The sequence below is a fragment of the Stegodyphus dumicola genome, chromosome 4, assembly GCF_044657685.1.
Source record: "Stegodyphus dumicola isolate Sdum_Otavi_A_Nest chromosome 4, ASM4465768v1".
Lineage (NCBI taxonomy): Eukaryota > Metazoa > Arthropoda > Arachnida > Araneae > Eresidae > Stegodyphus > Stegodyphus dumicola.
The window spans coordinates 173331294-173352510 of NC_140771.1; the positions used below are offsets into that span (position 1 = coordinate 173331294).

A 21217-nucleotide genomic window follows, 5' to 3' on the forward strand; every position below is an offset into this window, starting at 1 on the left:
GATAAGAAAGGTTTAACTTAAACTTTATTTGAATGCTAATAGATTCTCAGTTTCATCTTACGCAAATTTGGAATTTTTTAAAAATTTACAAAGTTTAGAGAAAATAAAAATAAGATCTCGTTTAGATTTACCGGACTACATAATTAAATTAAATTTTTTAGGTTAATTGAAAAATGAACTGGTTGCAAATTTAGATAATTATATCACAATTCATTATTTAATGCTACTGAAAAAAATTGCTTCTGTTTTTTTGTTTTTTTTTTCCCCCGAAAATAAAATATTTAAAAAAAAAAATTCCCTCACATGTGCTATAATTAGACTTAACAGCCGTCTCGCTTTGGCAAGAACGGTCTCGTTTTGATGACATAGTCCCTGCGTCGCGGCGAATTTGTCATTTTTTCGTGGTTATTTGGTAAAATTTTAAAAGTTGCGAATATATAAGAAGTAAAAACAGTGCAGCCTCGGGTGGTGATTTGGCAACTAAAATATCTCCTCTGCTACTCTCACTATTGCCAATCTAATTATTTTGTATCTAGATATAAGCACTTTTAATGTTGTCCACATGTTTCCCCCAAAAATTATAGAATGTGGCCTGATGAATTTAGATGTTTTATTTTTTCATTTCGATATTTTTCTTATAATAGCATGTAGACCATAAGATACAATTATTTTTATTTCAATTCTATTCTATAATTTTATTTCAATTTGTTCTTTCAGTTGGCAACACTGTCTACGTTACTGTTGCACATGTCCCATCTTAATTGAATTCAAACTGCGAGTCAGCATTTGCAATTATTTTGTGCTGTACATAAAATTAATTTAATCTTCAAAATTCCAAAAAGAAACTGTGTGTTTACTGACGAATTAAAAAGGAGTTATACGTTCTTGAGAAAAGGTCAAAATCGTACTGAGAATCGTACTGAATGAAATATGAATTGTGCTTCAGAATTTTGAGTAGCTCATGGTGGGCGTTCCATATGACAAATAACTTGAAATACGCAAATCATAAGGCAAGCCTAGCCGCAGTATAAACTTACTATCAAATATATTACATATTTTTAAAAATACCAATTTAAGTGATATTATCAGCTAAAGAAACAAATTTTGCATTTCATCTTACTACTAAAATTCTCAGCTTTAAGTCAGCCGATTGTTCATGTGAATCGATTTCGAAGTTCTTTCCAACAAAGTTTAGATTAACGAAAGTTTAAAACGTGAAGCAGTAATTGCTAATGTGATTGAGCTGCTGCTGTTTCAGCAGCTTTGCAAAGATTTAAATAAAATAAATTTTGTGATGATATCAATAGATTCTTCTAAAAATAAAGAAATTGAAACAGTGCCAATTGTTGTGCGGTATAGTGCAGGGCTGTCCAACTGGCGGCCCGCCAAATTATTTTTACGGCCCGCGAGTACATTTTACTATAAATAAATGTATGTTACTAAATTATTATTATTAATATTAAAATTATTTTACTATGTGAAAATTTAAATTTAATTTGGATTTAAAGTAGGTACTATTCAGTTTGCGTAACTTCATTTAACCTGGCTGAATACAGCAGCAATCCGTTTAACGTCTGATGTTGGTTGGCTCAACGTTGGCGCCACATATTATATTTGTGGTTGGTTGTTGTTTATCTATGGTTGGCGCACCTGATGCGCACACTACCCTGCGCTATTTGGTTGATTCATGCAATCATGCGAATGCAGTCTTGTCTAGAATTAGTTGAGGGGTGACTGTGTTATAATGTTATTAACTTAATTTCATATTTATTTATTTAAATAAATATGATTAAATTAAAATTAAAATAGTTACTGAATATGAGTGCTACTAATAAAAGAAAAGTAGACCTCGAAACTCGAGAATTTCAAGATTGCTGGGAGATAGATTATTTATTTATTCTGAACAAGAATAGTAAACCAGTGTATGGAATGTTTACAAATCATAGCTGTGTGTAAAGAATATAACTTGAAGCGCCATTATCTTTCCATGCATGAAATAAAGTATCATTCGTATACACGAGACAGGAAAATACCACTAGTGAAAAAAATGAAAAAGCAGCTGGATCATCAAACGATTTATTTTAATCAAGAACCAAAATTTCAAGAAGCATCGTTTGAAGTTTGTTTAGAAATAGTAAAGGCAAAGAAGCCATTTTTGGATGAAGAATTCATTAAAAAATGTGCCATAAAAATGGCTAAAGCATTTAATGACAACGAAATGGTAAGAAAATTTCAAACAGTATCACTTTCTCACCAGACTGCAAGCCGATGTGTAAACGAGATTAGCATGTATGTGACTAATAAATTAGAAAACCTAATCAATAGTTGCTGCTATTTTTCGGTAGCATTGGATGAAAGCACAGACATTTCCGATACAAGTCAAATGCTTATCTTTATAAGAACTGTAAATGAAAACTATAATTATTCAGAAGAACTTTTAAAATTACAATCATTACACGGAACAACAAAAGGTGAAGATATTTACAAACAATTAAAATGTTCAGTAGAGCGGTATGGCGGATTTTTACAAGTGCACTGCTATTGTAACCGACGATTAGATATTGTTGCTAAACAATTACGGCCACAATGTTCTCATTAATATATTACGAATATTTTAAAGTTTTCTTTTAGTATAAATAAAATATTTTTTTAATTAACATAAACTGACTTTTCATTTATCAACCTTCTTGGCCCCCGAAATGTTTGGTGAAGAAAATATGGCCCGCGGGCTATGATAAGTTGGACAGCGCTGGTATAGTGTATGAGATTGTGACGTAAAAGTTAAACTTTTAGACTTTTAATCATTCCAGATGAAACTGCTGAAATACTCACAAACCATTTTGTCAGTTATAAAAAGCTATAATATAGGAAAAAAAAGGATTTTGTGGAGATAATTGTAATACTAATTTTGTTAGGCGTTAAACGTAGAGGAGAAAACAATATTTTTAATATATTGAAGAATGAGGTAGGAAAAAATGCTATTGGAATCAGTTGCGGTACTTACATCGTATTCTACTGCCTTCAAACTGCCGTTGACGTTCTTATGCAAATTTAGAATTTTTTTTTTTTAATTTACAAAACTTAGAGAAAATAAAAATGAGATTTCGTTTAGATTTACGGACTACATATGTAAATTTTATTTTTTTAGATTAATTGAAAAATGATCAGGCTGCATACTTAGATAAATATATAAAAAGCTCACTAATTACTGAAAAGTTACTGAAAAACATTACTTCAGTTTTTAACTTTGTGAAAATAAAATACTAAAAAAGAAAAATATCTCATATGCATTATAATTAGGCTTACGAGACGTCTCGCTTCAACTGGACGTCTAGCTATTGAAATAGAATTTTAGTGTTCAAAACTGACAAATATTTTTACACTTATACGGTTTGACTCACTAAACTAGAAGAGTTCTGTGAATTTGTAAATGCAGAATTTAAGAAGGTTCTTCAGCATGGCAACACTCAATTTTTTTCGTTAGTTTCAGTTATTCTCAGATCACCTGAAGGCTATGAAACAGTGAAATCTATTTTTATTTCAGAAGAACATTGTCTAGTGATGACAAAACAGTTGTTTTTTTATAATTTTTGCAATTGAAAACTCTTAGTATTTTGTGCAAAAGCAGTTTAAATTATTTAATAAACCTCTCTTGATTATGAAAAGTACGCAAGCGAGTGCAAGTGATCTTACCAAGCAAACCTTGAGGAAAGACATGACAATAAATGTATGGCTCAAGAAATAAAAGAATCTCAGAATGCTAGAAAATAATGGAACTATTAATATTAACACAATCGTTGCCCAGTCTCGCTCAAAGAACAGAATACATTTTCAGGATGCCAGACACATCGGCACTTCTTGAAAGAGTATTCTTAATAAGGAACATCGTATAGTCTGAAGAAAGAGGTAGAATAGCTGAGTCAAGCGTACTTTGCAGCTTTGCGTACTTTGCAGCTCTACTAAGCTGCAAAGTAAACAGTGAACTAAACTGCGGTGAATTTTTAGATGCCATTTTTAGATGCAAACTATTATTAAAGATAGAATTCTAACTAAGTTAGAATTTGCAACTTATTTTTTATCTTGCATATAAACTCAAAACTGCACATAAACAAATATATTACGACGTGAAAATCAACCATTACAGCATGAACGATGAATGCGCCAGCTAAAATGTTGTTAACCTAAAAATAATACTTATAATAGAATGATTTAGTTCATGCCTTAATGCCACCAAGCAGTAAAATCGCTGAACACTGGTACTTCAACCCGAGTTCAAGCCCCAGCAAATGGCTGAGTGTATAGAAATTTTCGTGGTTTACCCCTTTTGTATACGTAAATGGCAGCCAGTTTCCCATAAAAAGACCTCCATGAAGGCATTCCTCCCCTTAAAAAATAGCTGTAGTGTGCTTTGTGTATCCAATCATATCTTACGTTAATATATCTATCATCCAAAGACGAACTGAATGAAATTTCTTTAAATAAGCGCATTTTCCACTCATTTTTGTATTCTTGGATCACTGACATTTTACTTTCCTTACTAAGAATAATTTATTCTATATATGCTACCTGTAGATCTTTTCGAATGTGTTTAAATGATTAAAAATTATATAATTCATAATACAATCACCATTCTTATGTACGGCACGTATTTTGCACGGTTTCCCTTTCCCGCAATTTTTTGAAGAATCTAATTCCAATATAAAATAGAATTAGGTGCATTTGTTTATTTTTAAGTTTACATCTCTGTCTCCAAAATAAATCACCTGTTTACCAGTATCTACAATATATTTTCTTATATTATACAAAACTATGGAATTGCTAAGTGTATTACTAGCAATACAAATTTAAAAAATGAAATGGTACCGTAAAAGATTTGTTTTTATCTTACAAAGTAAGTGATAAAGTAAGATATATCTATACATATTTCACGTAATCTTGACATATCCAGTTTTTCATGAATTTTACTGATATTTCTAAGCTACTATGTTTCAAATTGAGTTTTTCAAACAGTGGAAATTCTTTAAAAAATTTTCCAGTGTATTGACTTCATTTTTTTTTCCTTTTAAGTTTCTCTAAACTAAGCAGTTTAAGTCCACTTTATTCTAATATCAGTTCTACATGTAAAGAATCATATTCAAGAATGAAAAAAAAAATTTCTATCAAAATATCTCTCGCCTCCGAAATCTTTTAAATCTAAATATTTTCAAGATTAAAGCCACATTTTTCTCATATCAGATTTTAAACCCAAAGTATTTTTTTGGAAGTATTGAAGACTATTTTCCAGAGCTGAAGCTCTCGAACCATAAATAACTGTACTTTAACGAGCTCCCAAATTACAGACTTTTATCTCGAACACATTTTTTTTTTTTAAATGAGGAATCATTAGATTAGTCTAAGACGTTACTAAGGAATTTAGATCCTTTTATAGAAGTCAGGGAAAAAGATTATCGACATTTCAAAGAATGAATTCTCCTTTCTTTGAAAGCTCTTTTCAAAATCTCTAAGGGATCTTTTATAGAATTCAAGAACTGCTGTTCAACAAAGACAACGTAAAAATGCTACCGGTATTTGCATGGCTTCAATTTAAAGTATTTTCATCCGCTTTTCTAAGCTTTGTCAGGATCTAAATCTTTGTAAGGTAATGTAATTAGTAGCAAACATAAGATTTTTTTATAAAAGTTATAAGCTTAACTTTAAAAGTTAAATTTACCTTGAAAAAATTATAGCTAAAGTATGTAAGAAGATCTCCGATTATCAGAAATTTTTCATGCATTAAGTATTTTTATTACAAATTAAATTATATATTTCAACCAAATGAATTGAAATTATGATACTGTTGTACTGTTAATGTTCCCACATTTCAAAATCCACAGCTAACGTACGTGCTATTTCATCTTTTTGTAACACGATTGATGAATACTATGTATTCGTTAACTGAGAGTGCAACTTCTTTTATCTTTAAGTGCTATAATTAGGAAAATTACACATGTAAATGGATTTGTTTCAACCAAAACCCAAAGACTGAATGAAAGCAATGAAAGTCTGAAATGAGAAAAAAGCAGAGACATGACAGGACAAGTGAATACAGGAATATTGATTACGAGACATTGTTGTATTTCAAGAAATAAATACTGGATGTTTGAATAATTTATCAATTTTATTATTTTGGTGGTGTATTTAATTATGGCAAAGCACACTAGGGCTATCTGCCTAAGGGGAGGGATGCCTTCGTGGAGGACTTTCTAAGGGAAACTGGCTCGTATACACGTTACACATGGGGAAAACCACGAAAACACCCATGCAGCCAGCCCGTTCGCGGGATTCGAACCTCGGACCGAACTACCAGTGTTCAGCGACTTTTTATTATTTTGTTTGAACTAGTTTGCTTGCTATTTTAATACTTTACTACTTTTTACTATAAGTTTATTATCATGTGCCTAATTAATTCTGTTATACAGTGTCAAATATAAATAAAATAGAAATATGTAACATAAATGTATAGCAGGAGCATCGTATATAATACATATAATACAACATAACTACGTGACGTAAAAGACAGTAAATATATTATCCACAGATAGGATTTATATGTTAACAATTACTGCATTCATTTTCAATAACACAAGATTATATTTAACGCCAAGATTTATTTTAACTGCATGAAAGAGCATGTAAGGATTATGTTAATTTTATTAACAGTTGAATTTTGAGTTAAACTTCCTTTCCTATCGCTTCCTAATTTCAGCTTACCACTTCCGGCCAGAACGTAGGTTTAGAATCACGTTTGAATGCAAATTGAGGAAAAGCGGTATTTAACCACGAAGTTCTACTGTCTTACGGAGAGAAAATCAGAGAGTCTGGCTAGCACGTGTTCGCCTTTTTAGGCTACTCTCTCTTAAGCTATTATTACGCTCGGCCGTACTTTAGACCCTTAATAGCTTCGCAGTCAATTAGCGTTAAGGGGCCAACTCCGTTAGAATCTTGATAGCTTCGGCTATATCTTTTTAGTTAAGATTAGTTAAATTTTAATTCTTAATTTCCTAAGTTCAAGCCCAAGTGTCGGCTTTATTGTAAAACTCCAAAGACGGAGTTCTGTTAAATTTTATTTGAATAATAAAGGGACTTTTAACCCTTTCCAAGTTTTATTTACTGTCTTCCGAACTCAAGCGATTCGCTTACTAGTTCTTAAGATTCTTAACATTCAACTGTAACTTAAGGTATATAGTACAGAATCTTTATAAGCATTATTCTCCTTTCTTCTGAAACAGCGAAGTCATATATAGAGTATCTATTTCAAAAACAACTTTTCCACTGTAATATTCAACATTTTTACTAAGCAACTTCTGAAAATGCATTAAAAAACTTTTGACATTTTATCGCGAAATTAGCTACTAATTATGGAAAACTTCCCAAATAAAACAGTCTACCCTTATTCTTTTGATGTTAACTTTATAATATTTTATGTTTATTAACCAAGTCTCATTATTTTTATCTTTACTGTCACTTCTACTTTCGTCGGTTCGCACTTAGGATACAAAATAATTAACGTATATAACAACAGAGTTCCTGAAGTTAGGAAAAAGTTTCTGGAAGCTGTTACTGAAGTCTCGCTGCTGTTTTAATCAGCTTGTAAGCAGACCTGAATCCGCTTTAATTTTGCGAGTTGTGTTTACTTTCGTGATTCGAAGGCTTGAGCTAAAACTGATAGGTTAACTTTCTCTTGTGGAATTTCATAATTTTGTATATTTCGGTTTCACTTCAATTTTGTGTTCTGATAATTTGCTGTGGATGCGTTTTCGTTATTATAAAAAAGGTTTATTTTAAGCCTTCTTCTGACTTGGTGTTACTTCACTGACGCATTAAGACGTGGCGAAAGTCACCTGGCTGTCATTAAGGAGCCAAAATTTAACACTTTAAATAGTTGGACTCCGTACAACCTTTGCGAATATTTTACCGCCTTCGAACCGCCAGTCGGGTGTTCTTCCTCAAAAAAGGGGCGGAACTATAGAATTAATTCGGTAGGACTATACCTGTACAATCAATAGCAAAATTATGTTTTATCACCCACTTCTAACTGTACCTTTGCCTATAACTTTAATCAAAAGAAAATTTCCAAATGTATAAATAATCTGGCAACTAGTTTTTTGCGGCCTCGGTGACCAATTGACGATTGAACTAGGAAACAGCTTCACATATCGACAGCAACTGCCCAACCGCACTTTTGGATTGTTGGTGTGATGTTTTACTTATGCACCTCAGGTTTTTCAGTTCGATCCTCAAATTAATTCACCACTTTCCAAGATACTGAGGCACCTGTGGTACCGCACTCCCCGACCTTATCAACAAACTGCGCCTCAAGACAGCAACAGCAAAGCAAGCTAACTCCTAATTCAAGTCAAGCTTAGTTATGCACATATTATACAAAACAAGATATCTGGGTTAGTCTTGTTCTGAATAATTTGGAATCCAGATAACTGAAGTTTTCGGAGGGGCGGAGTTAGAGCTGGTTCGTCAAACTAGTAGTACGTGTTTTTCGAGAGCTCGTGCATTCAGCCTTCTTTACTTATCCCATGTGGGATAGTGTGAGCCATTTTGTTCACCATATTGGATTTTTCTCATACTTTGGCAGTGGATTATGCATGTTTCCTACGAACTTGTACTGTTGTGTACTGTGTTAAATTGTGAACTATCGCGAATTAACTATGTTGTGCTAACATGAAGGGGAATGAATCCTCCCCGTTAGATGTGAAATTAACGAAACTGACAGACGCTGCCCCCAGAATTACATGCTCACCCTCACGGATGACATCGTTAAATCTGGTAACTCGACTCATAGTTATATGCAATGTGGATGGGCCACTTACCAATAAATTCGAAAAGCTCTTCACTAAGGATGATAATGTTATTGACAATTATGTGCAAATTCTTGATAATGATTGTATGGACACCCAAAATGGACTTGAAAATGATGGCCTAAAATCCGACCTATAATGATCAAGCCTGATATATCAAATTTAATGTTTTCATGAAAGTGTTAAGAAAGGATGTTCCATGCTAATTTTCGGGTAAGGTGAATGGGGACTTCAACGACCATAGAGCAATCACTCAATATTTGGATCTCAAAGAAATTGACACTGCGTAGTATTAACCAAAATTGATCGACCTATAAAGGTAGTCTTTCGTGGCTTGCCCACCGTTTGCTTTGTAGAGAAAATCCACGAGGAACTAAATAACTTAGGATATAAAGTGCGTCGGGTGGCCCAAATGCATCGAATTAAGACTAGGGTCCCCATGCCCTTATTCAAAGTTCAACTGGAAAACGTCCCGGGGGTGGAAAAAATTTACTACATCACAAAATTCTTGGATTTCAATATTTCTGTTAAGACTTAGAAGGTAAATGAAAGTATTGTGCAGGGTCACAACTAGCACTTCCATCATTCAGCTGACACATGCAAGCTTAAACCGCATTGTGTTAAATGCTCCGGACCTCACAAGTCCGATGATTGTACTGCAAAAAGATTAGATATCGTACTCTGTTGCAACTGTATGCAAGTCGGACACACCGCGAACTACTGTGGATGTCCGAAATTCCCTGTCCTCAATGCCTATAAAAAAATCTGTGGATAATGTTAAACCTAGTGATAACTCTAAAAATGATAATAGTGATAATAGTAATATTCATGTAAGTAAAACTGCTCATATTGAAGATGTATCTTATGCGAGTGTAACTAAAAATAATAATCCTGCTGTTAAATCTAATTGTCATTGAAACTAAAGATGCTACTAATGTGAAAATTGCTGTGGGTACTGGACTTGCTGTGTACTTATTGATATTGTATTGTCAAATTCTTTAAGGATCTTGGTAAAATGTTCAATGGAATATTGCTTAGAAAGATCTTAAATAAAATAGAAAAAGCAAGTTACCTGAAATCCAGGCTACTACAATTCTATAGACAAATTATTTGTATTTTCCATATTCGAAGAAATCTTTGGTACCTCCCCGAGTAATCCAGTAATTAACGTGTTAATTGCAGTCTCTTCAATTCTTGAATTCCCATACTGAATTTAATGAAATTTGTATGAATAATTTCTGTATATATTTTTATGTTATTTATATGTTATGTTATATCATCTATATTTTTAGCAAATATATCTGTTCTATTGTATGTATTTGTATGTTACTGCTGTAGTTGCTTTTCATAACGGATTCAAATTGCTATTATGCTTTACACTTCCTAGAAATGCTTTCTTCATAGATATATGCCTATCTCGATCACCAGTTTGACGGCTCTGAGCCTTCTTCCCATCGATATAACTTAGATTAATGCTTCTACATTTCAGCCGTATTCCTATCTTTTTCAAAATTAAATTAAATAAGAAACTATTATTATGTGTTTATTAGGCTATCTCTTGTAATCATTCGCAAAGTTCCAGGATATTCTTCATGGGGTAGGGCTTTTTGGCCCAGGTACCTGGGTGTTCAAACACCGTTCCACTAGAGGCAAATAACTGAAGTTTTACTGTATTAATATATCGTCTAGAAAACTACTGTGTTCTAAAATAGGCGTACTAAATACGAACTTTATACTAAAACATATATTCAGTTTAAAACACTGAATTTGTAAATAATCTGCTTCTAAGTATTCTTTGGACTGCAAATGGAAAAGATATCACGCGAAAACAAAACAAACTTCCAACACAAACAAAGATGATTCCATTGGCTATAAATAAATACAAAATTATTTCTCAGTGATAACAAAAAGCAAAAACGCTTTCAAATCTTAAATCGTTCAAACAAGTCTTCAAATTAAGCAGCGAAAAGTATTCGAAACATTTTTTATGCTCTGCAGGATGCCAGAGTCTTTATTATTTTCTTTAAAGATGAATTAAATAAAACAAAGCCATATATAAAAAATGAGAAACCACTCTATAAAATGGCGACATTCGATTTTGTCACATATGAAAAAATGAATCGAAAAAGAATTACTACTTCGACGCTCTTGTAGAAAAAATATGTAAAATTATTACTTTTTTCCCCCCTTTTTTTAAGGAAGGAAATAAAACAGAAGCGAGAATTCTCGTCTGAAGGAAAGAGTACGAAAGAATGACCCAAGAATTCTTCTCCAAATCCCCAAATCTTATTTTCCCCTCGCTTCCTTGACCATAACTTTTTCTGCATTTTATTTTGTTATTTTCATCTTTTACTTTTTATATTATTCTGCTTTTCTGTTTCGTCGTAATTTTTTTCCTTCCCTCAAGAACACAAATGCGTGCGCAGAAGGCGATCACTTTTTTTCGCACTGAATTGCTCAGTAAATATTTCATTTCCGGGAATGTTCTTCCCCCTTTTTTATATTTTTTAGAGAAAAGTGGGGGAAGAACTGGCATTGAAAGAGAAAATTTCTTTTTATCCTTTTCTGAACTTTTGCATTTGTGTTTGAGAAAAGTGGCAATAGTTATAAAATGTGCATTGTATTTCATGAATTTTCGATAATGCAGCATTATTACTGGGATAAAACAATGATGATAAACTCAACTAAATAGCGTTAAGAATAGATGTGGCACACACTTAAACATATACCAAGATGAGATAAACATATATACAAAATCACTTTACGGCTTCACAATCAATCAATTGTTAATTTTATTTTAATATCTAATATTTAATCTGTTGCAACCAAGTTTTAGAGTGGAAAACCTGACAAGATATTTTCTCCCTCATTTTCGCATGCCTTCGTGATGTAACTGGAAGCACGCTCGACGCGTATTCTGCAGGTTCGGAGTTCGAATCCCGGCGAGGACATTGCACATTTTTCATGTTCTTGCATTGATATAACCTAATGACCTTACAATCTTAAGAATAAAAAAAATCCCACAAAATTGATGAACTAACAATAATCCATATTCAGACAGTGTAATAACCAACAAATCAACAGGAAGGTAAAAGGTTAGGTTAGGTTATTTGAATATGACATAGCACACAAGGTCTAAAGGTCTATCCACCTACAGAGAGGGAAGCCTTTGTGCAGTGCAGGATTTATGTACAAGCTGCACAAGCTATAGCTTAGGTCCCCCACCTTCTTGGGAGCCACCAAAAAAATTAAAATATAATATAAATTACTTATAAAGGGCCCCATGTCTCAAATAGCTTAGGGCCTTATCACTTCTAAATCAGGCCCTGCCTTTCTAAGGAAAACTATCTCATATTCATCATGGAGGTAAAAAGGATATTTCTTAACTCCAAGCATATCAGACTGTGCCTTCGTTTTTGTTGTTTTTCTAAAAAATAAATTTACTTTCAGTACAAGACAGTTATCTTCTCTACTTTAGAAAAATATACACTTTCGCGGGGAGGGGGGGGGGAAGAAAACATAATTTTTTCATGTTACAGAGAACAAACGAAGCGTCTGAATGATGAAAGTTAACGGAAGATAGCACATGCAGGCAATACTAGGCTTAATGTGTTACTGCTTCATGATCATATGCTTTCCCCTACAGTGAAAAGCAATGAAATGAGACTCATACTACTTGTCCGAGGAAGTTCTCTTTATAGCACCTACTCTCCAGACAGAAAATGTCTCGAATTCATATGTACACCGAAGATAATCGCACTTTTTTTAGTTAAGTCGTCGCGTTATGATGTCCTGGAATACAAAAATAATATAATTTCCCGAAATGATTTACCAGGTTTGCCAGCTAATTGTTTTTCTCTTTAGTTTAGTTAGTTTTCACCACTTTTTAAAGTTTAGTTATTCACCACTTTTCAAAATACTTGCATTATGTCCATGCATTTCTTCAAAAGATAGATCAATATTCGTAAAACTCACCAGCAAGATAAACTTGTCCATGCATGAAACTGTAATCAATGGACTGACTGTTATTCAAGGCTTCCATCCTCATCTTCCGGTCTGAGTGTCTTGATTTTCATGATACGCTACAAGAATTGACATCAGACTGGCAAGTCTAGTCTAGGCAACTAAGAGAAGAAAATTTTTACAGGTCCGTGGGGAGGGGGAAATTCACGCATAAGATCCCCTATTACAAACACAGCATCCATCGTTGGAGATATACAAGCACGTGAAGATTATCAGGGGGTTTACGTTGTAAAGTGCTAAATAACTAAGATTTCGAATAAAAAATGAACCAATTATTTAAATTATTACTTCTTTAATGTATAATTAGATTATCATTTCTTTGAAATTGCACAGACTGTTTGGTCTTCCCAACATATTATCACGTTATGAATTCAATAAATTCGAGCGATCTACACATTAGCTTGATGTATAACAAAGGGCTGAATTCAAACTTAATTTGATGATAAACTGCATAAAATTTCAGAAGTATTTTTTCTTAAATTAATAAAATTAATGAATCACTTTTAAAGGAGTAATCCTGGAGCTGAATTCGCAGGAAATTTATAGTAGATACTGCGAGAAGAAATTTTTATACATTGCAAATCTACTAAAAGAAGACTGCTAATGAAACTGCCGACTGACTGCTGAAGAAGACTGTTAAAAACTGCTAATGAAACTGCTAACAAAGTAACATATGTCAGCATAATAAAAGCAATATATATCATGCAAAGTAAGATATAAAAGGACGTTAATTTAAAATTTAAAATTATTCAACGTTGACTGTATAGAAAAACTACGCATTTCCGAGAAAAACTGGCACAGTATTTTTTCTTAAGAAGCAAAAATCGCTGAAGATGAGGAATTATGCTGAATCATTTTAAGAACCTCATTCAAAACAAAAATGAGAAGCAAGATAAATACGTGCCGGGATGGTATCTTTTAAGACACTCATATTTTAGGGTAATCGTGTACGTATTTTAAATATTTTACTGAGGTTTTTCTTTTATTTTCCGAAAGTCGTTCTCTGCTCTTTTAGAAGTGCATCTAATGGCAAAATTTATTTGAAAGCAAATTGTGTAAAATTGAGTATTATGTAAGCCATGCATTAAGCATCTATAAATCACATGCGTATTGTGACCCGTACACATTTAAACACGCCATAACACATGCACAGAGAAGAAACTTTACTCAGTTTATAGTTACACGCCTTATAAATTATTCATTCTTCAAGAGCTATTCAAGCATGAATTACAACATCTTCTATAACTATAAAAATCTCTTACAAACATTAGAACTTCAAATAAACAATTAACGTCAGAAGAAAAACCCAACAATTATTCTTAGACTGGAAATGAATGGAGCTTCGTATAGTATTCTTATTGATAATTACAGTGCCGGATCAAACATTCATCCTTCTCCCTGAATCGTGTTCCCAAGAAGTTCAATGTCCCAACCGCTGAATCTTCACCATAGCGGAGACACGACGAACGAGTTAAAAGTGCGTTAATAGCAATAACCCCAAGTCATCGTGTAACCTCCCCTTTAAAAGGTTGGCCTCTGTGTGAACTGCAGCAAAGGTTTTATAATTTAAATGCGGTTGAACAAAATTTTATTTTATCAAATATTTCAAGATTTTGAAGGGTTTTAATGAAAATATATACCATATTTTGTAACGCATTTTTTTTTTTTTTTTTTTTTTTTTTACTATTATTGTCTTTCGAAAATCGAGAGGGGAAAATTATGCGAATATTTTTTAAATTCCGAAGTACTCGGCTACCATAAGAACATAATGAAAAGCAGTCATGGGTAAACTACAAGTAACTATTAAACTATTACAATACCATTTCTACAAAAGAAATCTACTTTCCAATAAGAATGCAAAGAAATATTAAAAGTACACTATCTAATAAGATAGCTTCATTTCTATTCCCCTTTAACTTGAATCTAGCCTGCTCTCATTGCTGTTTCTGGTACTCCTTTGGCCTGAAATTATCCATAAATAATTAGAGTAGGGGAATGTGAGCTGACTCAGAAAAATAGTAGACTGAAAATCAGTTCGTGTTTGCATAGCTGTGATGGGTCGGTTCTTGTACTAGGCTGGCATAAAATTCAACAGTTAGAGGGAAAGGTTCCGCGTGACCTTCGCAGGTAGTTTGTGAGGGTTTGTCTTTCTTAGTAAGTCGAAAGCAACTACGAAGACGAATCTATTTCAAAATGCAAATACTTTAAACAATTTCAGAACATGACGCTATAAAGCTAGGAGATAAACTATGCGAGGAAATATGCTAAAAATATAAAGATTTGTAAACTTAATATTATTTTTGATTGAATGCCAGGCTTTTCCGTTTTCCCAAAATTCAGGATTCCTTACGTCTATACGCATTATCATGCATGCACATTATACAAATTTCAATGCACAATATATATTGCAATTTACAATATTGCAATCCACAATATATATTGCAATGCACAATTATACAAAATGCATGCACATTATATTATTATATTATTGACCTTGTTTAGGATCTTGTGATTTTCGCTGCAAATTTAAAAGAAAACATATTGTGAATATAAATTAAAGTAGTCCCGTTTTGCCATATTAGTATTTAACGATTTCGACTTCCATATGGTGCAAGAAAGGTAAGCATTCAATAATAACCGTGCTTCAAATTTTGAACCTTTATCAATCTCAAAGCTAGCAATACTTGCAAACCAGCACATACCAGCAAATGCACCGAAAGGCAAGCATCTTCTGCGTTGCTACCTACAGAAACAAAGAAAAGAAGATATTGCGCAATCATAAATAATTCTTCTTGAAGAGCACAATGCCTGCGAAACTTGATATCAATGTAATTAATTTTTTATATTAATGCAATAATAAGTATAGATGTCCCAGTTCTTTTTATCATCTGTCTGATGCGTCATCAGATATGAGTGAAATCGAAAATCCTCTTTACTCTAGTAAACGCCATCCAGAAATTAATTAAATTCAGTGCTTCGAATATTTTTTAGGCTTGAAAAAAATTCGCTTGTACAGATTAACATCAATTAACCACAGATTTTCCCTCTCTTTTAATAGTATTCAATTAATTATAGAAGACAGTTAAAACTTTAATAAAATATACACTTGGATTCGCAAATTTGCATAACCCTAGGCGGTTTGGTTTATTTTATTACTGCTTATGGAGTCGGATGCTTTGGTGGAGGATTTTCTAAAGGATACTGGCTCGTATATATGCTACTCATAGAGAAAACCACGAAAACGCGCCTGCAGCCAGCCTGTTCGCCTGGAATGAAGCCCAACTTAAGCTGACAGTGTTCAGTAACTTAACCGCTCGGCCGCTAGTGGGCTGCCCAGCTGTACGCCAATATATCATTTGAGCATTTGTAAGACTAGGTAAGCTAAGATGTTAAGAAAGTTAGGAGCATTAGATGCCGTTTTAACCACCTGCGGTAGCAGAGTCACCTGCCATAGTACCATTCGTTGGCAGTGAATTCGAATTTCGAGAAGGCAGAGGTGCTTATAGCAAAGTGGACATTTCTTAACTACATTCCCGCCAAACGTTGAGAGCAAAAGTAAAGTAGTATCACTTTATTTTGAGAAAAAATAATCACATGTTAGATCAAGGGACAGGAGTGGTCGAAAGACGGCATCATTAAAAGAAATTAATCTTTGTAGAAAGGCTTGTCTGCAGCATATTCTGATAATGTTTACTGGCGAAACTTAATACTGGTTGGAAGAATGTATGGCACAGGGAGACCGTCATTTGGCAAACGCCATATATTCAAATACTCAGTAATAATAAATGGCATTTTTGTAACTATTATTTGGCACAGAGGATAATATTTTTTTTTTTTTTTTTTTTTTTAAAGCAGCTTTTTCGTGTTGGTATGGTTATATTAATTCTGCAGAATTCTGTAGCTAACAACACATTGATCCAAGATTTTGTGTGCAATTTTCCCTTGTATACTTGCTACATTCAAATAACCTAACCCAATCAGATATTCACTCATATCTAGAACCAACAATTTAAAAATCTAACCTAACCAGATATTAACCTAACCTCACCTCTACAACCAACAATATGCAACTGATCCATACAACGGTTCTGCTTAGCTGCATATGACACTGATGTTACGCAATACATCATTACCGATCCGATTATGTAATACCGAGGATGTCCCTTGTATAAAAATAACTCACTTGAACAACTCTTGAGCACTCTTTAATTTAAATGCACTAATGGTAACAAAATTATATTAACGGTTTGATATTAAAGCAAGCGTTTATGTATAAAGTTGACAGCATTTGATATATCACATTTCTTCCTATCCTATCAGTCAAGCCGTCGATTGAAAACAGAAGGCGAATCTTCGGTTTGACAAACGGCATATTAAATAATCATTTATTCTTCAACGGAAGTAGAATTAAAATGAGATCTAATGTAAATGGATAATTCACTTTTGCATAAAAAATAAATAAAATAACACTAATTGATTTCAAATAGAATAGTTAACTCTTGTAGAAAATGGTACAAAGCCAGACTAAATTCAAATGGAATTAATTAGACATCGTTAAAAATAGAATAAAATAAAACCAATAAGCGGGTCATGAATATTGTGTATGACTACTTATCAAAAAGTTTATGCTACAGGCTGAAGCAGAAGACTTTAACGCGGAATTCATAGTTAACTCGTTTCCTTAAACAGATCTCTTCCTGGTTGTCAATCTCCCAGAAACATATTCTGAATTTAAATGAAAGCGTGTAGGTAGCGGAAATCATTTCGCCAAGCATTCAAGTTTCCTGCTGTTAATTTAAATTTATCAACATTATAGGAATAAACAATTCCATCAGAACGTAAAATACAAATGCAGTAGGCATGTTTCTAACACCATACTGAACAAGAGTCGGATATTGCTGTTTTATTCTTTTGAAATATTTAAGGTTTTCTGCATTTAAAAAAAAAAAAAAAAAAAAAAAAAAAAAAAAAAAAAAAAGAAAGAAAGAAAGAAAGAAAGGATAATTTATAGAGATTAAAAATTGCAATGAAACTTAAAGGCAGATAAAACTAAGATATTTTTTCCCAATCTACAGACTTTAAGACGCAGTTATTGCACTGTAGCTCTTAATTCCAACTACCAATTCTTGCACTTAATTTCTATTCATCAGATCAAAGATTACTTAGCATTGAAAAATAGGAAGATATTAAAGACTGTTTTGAAATTTTATTTGAATCCATATAGTTTGAGACAAAGAAATAGAGGAGATGCATTATGAATTAATAAAGGTACTACATCTGACACTAAAGTGATAATTTTCATGTTGAAAGAATTTACAGCAGTTTGCATGCAAATCAAACTTTCAGTTTCTATCTCTATGTGCATCATAAAAAGAAATCTCCTTTTAAAAAAATAGTGAAATCGAACAGCGCATAATTTAACACGATAAAAGCATGCACAAAACTATGACATTCCTGTGCAGCCGAGCTCATTCCGCTACTGGGAAACGAACCCAACACAACCTACAAATGTACACAAACATTGCACTCTAGGTCACTATCAGACCAAACAGCAGCAACAGGAAGAAAATTTCTCCCAAACATCAAAATCAAAAACGGCAGTAAAAATACGAAGACTTTAAAAATATACTTATTCTACTCATTATTCATTTAATGTGTCACGCTATAGAGATAAATTATTGTTAAGATGGCTGTAAAGATTTTAAGTGACATGTAAGTTTTGAATATTTACGGTTGCTAATAGAACTGCATTTCACTTCCGTCTACATATATTTTAATCAAAAATACTTAGGATTTTTATCGGAAAAGAGCCATATAATTAGACTAGAGATTTCTCAGCTTCTTTCCAAGAGCCCTAAAATCGAAAACATTTAATGATGAATAATATTAATGTGTTTCAACACTTTTCCAGTAAGAAATCTCAGAAATGTTCAGGACTTAACAAGATCTTAATAATAAACCTACCCAATTACAACTCAGATATATGAAGATCCTTGTGCTTCTAAGATTTTAAGATCCTTGTCAATTGCTTATTATTTCCGGTTTCCGTGGAGATAAATTAAATAACTCAGGGTTTTTTCCATTTGTTTCTCAAGTGGAGACCACTTTTATAAATTAGAATGTTCTGCAGACCACCTTTGAGCCTACCGATTCATTTTGTTTGGATATATGCTAGTAAGAAGCACCATACTCATAGTACTTTAAATTCATATTTTGTTGCTACGTCTAAAGAGGGAAGTCCATAGGTACTGTAACCGGTATGAATTTTATGAAAAAAAAAAGACCTGAAAAGAAAAATGCAGATGATTGCCCTGCGTAATTTTCGAACTCAGTTTTTCAGCTATTGTATGGTATACGTATATAATTTGAACTTTTTTTCCTTTTTTGCAAATTTCGAAAGACCATGAGGGCAAGCTTCAAGAACCATAGTTTGAGAAATATTAAATGTTTGAAATAAACTATTCGAAAGTAATAAAGAATTTATGTTACAGTTCCCTTAACGGCACAATCAAAACAAGATAGCAAAATTACAGCACAAATTAAAGCCCAGCAAATTGAACTATTTATTAATCAATGACATTCAGAAATTAAATTACTATCAGTATTAGATAACCAGGATTTTAATAATCAGCAGCAGGAAAACGCTAAAAAAATAAGAGTTGATAGATAGTTTCGTGCATTATTTAGCAGATGCATATATCAGCATAACAACCATGTAGCTCTTGGTCCAATATACTCGTACAAAGATATAATTAAAGAAAAAGATGCTTAGGTTCCTTAAGTTTACTATGAACAAATGCAGCAACTTAGTTTTATCCGCTCATCGCAAGGTTTTTTAACAGATAATTTTAGTAAATTTGAAATATTTAACAGATAAAGAACAGTTTACACATAGTAGAAATATACTCAATATATTCTGTCTTACACAAAAATGTACTATTATTTAAAAACATTCTTCGTAAAATAAATTGTGAAATAATTCCTAAATAGTACTTTTACAGGAGATATGTACAGATTTTCCATTTGTTTTTACTATTTCTACTAGATAGATCAGATCTTGATAAAAGCAGTACATTTAAAGAAAAATGTTCGAATTCATATTTAGAAGAGGAAGAATGAAAACCAGAACTTTTCAAATTTGTCTTTACACTTTCCTTGAGGAAAATAATGTTACCATGATAAAATTACCAAATAACGCTTGATTAAAATATTTCCAAAATTTAAGGAAATGTCTCTGCCTAAATATCAAAATGCCATTCATAAATTTCAAAAGCAGAAAATATTATCATGTATAAATTCGAATATACATCCACAGAAAAGTATTTCAAAGCAGTACATGTGTTTAGTTAAATGTTTAACAATGCGTAAAATAGATAAAGTCAGTACGAATTTGAAGTTAATTAGCTAAGAAAAATTACAGTTATTTAACGAGAAGAGAATTTTTTTAATGGTATTTATTCTGCCTGATATTTAAAAAGAAAACTTCTCTATTTCTTTGTTCCACTTTCTTCTTCGAAACTTCACGCACCCGTAAATACAACACCTGCAGCGCGGGAAACCCAAAGGGGGAGTTCTACGACCGCTTCCCTGAAGTATTGACTAGGGATATGACCTTCAAAAGTTGAGTTAACTCACTACCCACCCTTATCTCGGCCTAAGCGACTCAGGTGGGAAAAAAGGAAAACACAGTAACACCCTAGAGGTAAGCTAGTAGCAGAATGTAGCCGTTTCCAGTCAACGTCGCCCATGTTTGTTTATGAACGGTGTGCAATCAGAAACATGCACTAAAATAAGTGTACGTACCAGCTTGGTCGACGTGATGTCCCTTCTTTCCCCCAGGTGGAGTAACGGCCCTCTTCGGCATGGGGACCGCCTGATATTCACCTGAAAATGTTTCCGTACACTCTACTCTTAGATCACATGGCGTTGGATCGACTTTTCAACGCACGCTGAAACGATTTCGACAATTCCTCTGCTTCGGCGTTGCTCACAACTTCTTCCTCGTGACGTCACATCTCCCGCACCATGACGTCACGTACGATCATCGATTCGTTCGCGCTGCTTTCGAATTTGGAGGACCGAAACATCTCACTTCTCAGAGCTCTTGAAGAGCACGTTCGGATACGAAAGGAGTGGTTAATTAAAGGTTGTTGAAATATGCCGGCGAAGTGCGCAAGGAAATGTGCATAAATAAAGAGCAGTATTTAAATTGTAAGAGCGAAATTAGAGTAAGCCCTGGAACAAGCAAATTAAAAGCCCTCTGGAACACATCGTCGGACTGAGAGATCAAATTAGTTGAGGGAAAGTTTCCTTAAACCCCACGACTCTCATTTAATTTTAAA

General features: G+C 33.0%; 1 protein-coding gene across 3 annotated transcripts in view; it reads right to left on the minus strand.

Annotated features, from left to right (window-relative positions):
* Positions 1 to 20859, minus strand: part of LOC118197748 (uncharacterized) — a 429345-nt gene extending 408486 nt beyond the window's left edge. For 2 of the 3 annotated variants that reach the window (XM_085815784.1, XM_085815785.1), the window contains exon 1: positions 20679 to 20859. In XM_085815784.1, the coding sequence (XP_085671910.1) occupies positions 20679 to 20739 (61 nt within the window). In that variant the 5' untranslated portion in view covers positions 20740 to 20859. The remainder of the gene's footprint in view (positions 1 to 20678) is intronic. The other variant, XM_085815783.1, reaches the window with a different exon arrangement.
* Positions 20860 to 21217: the final 358 nt, after the last annotated feature.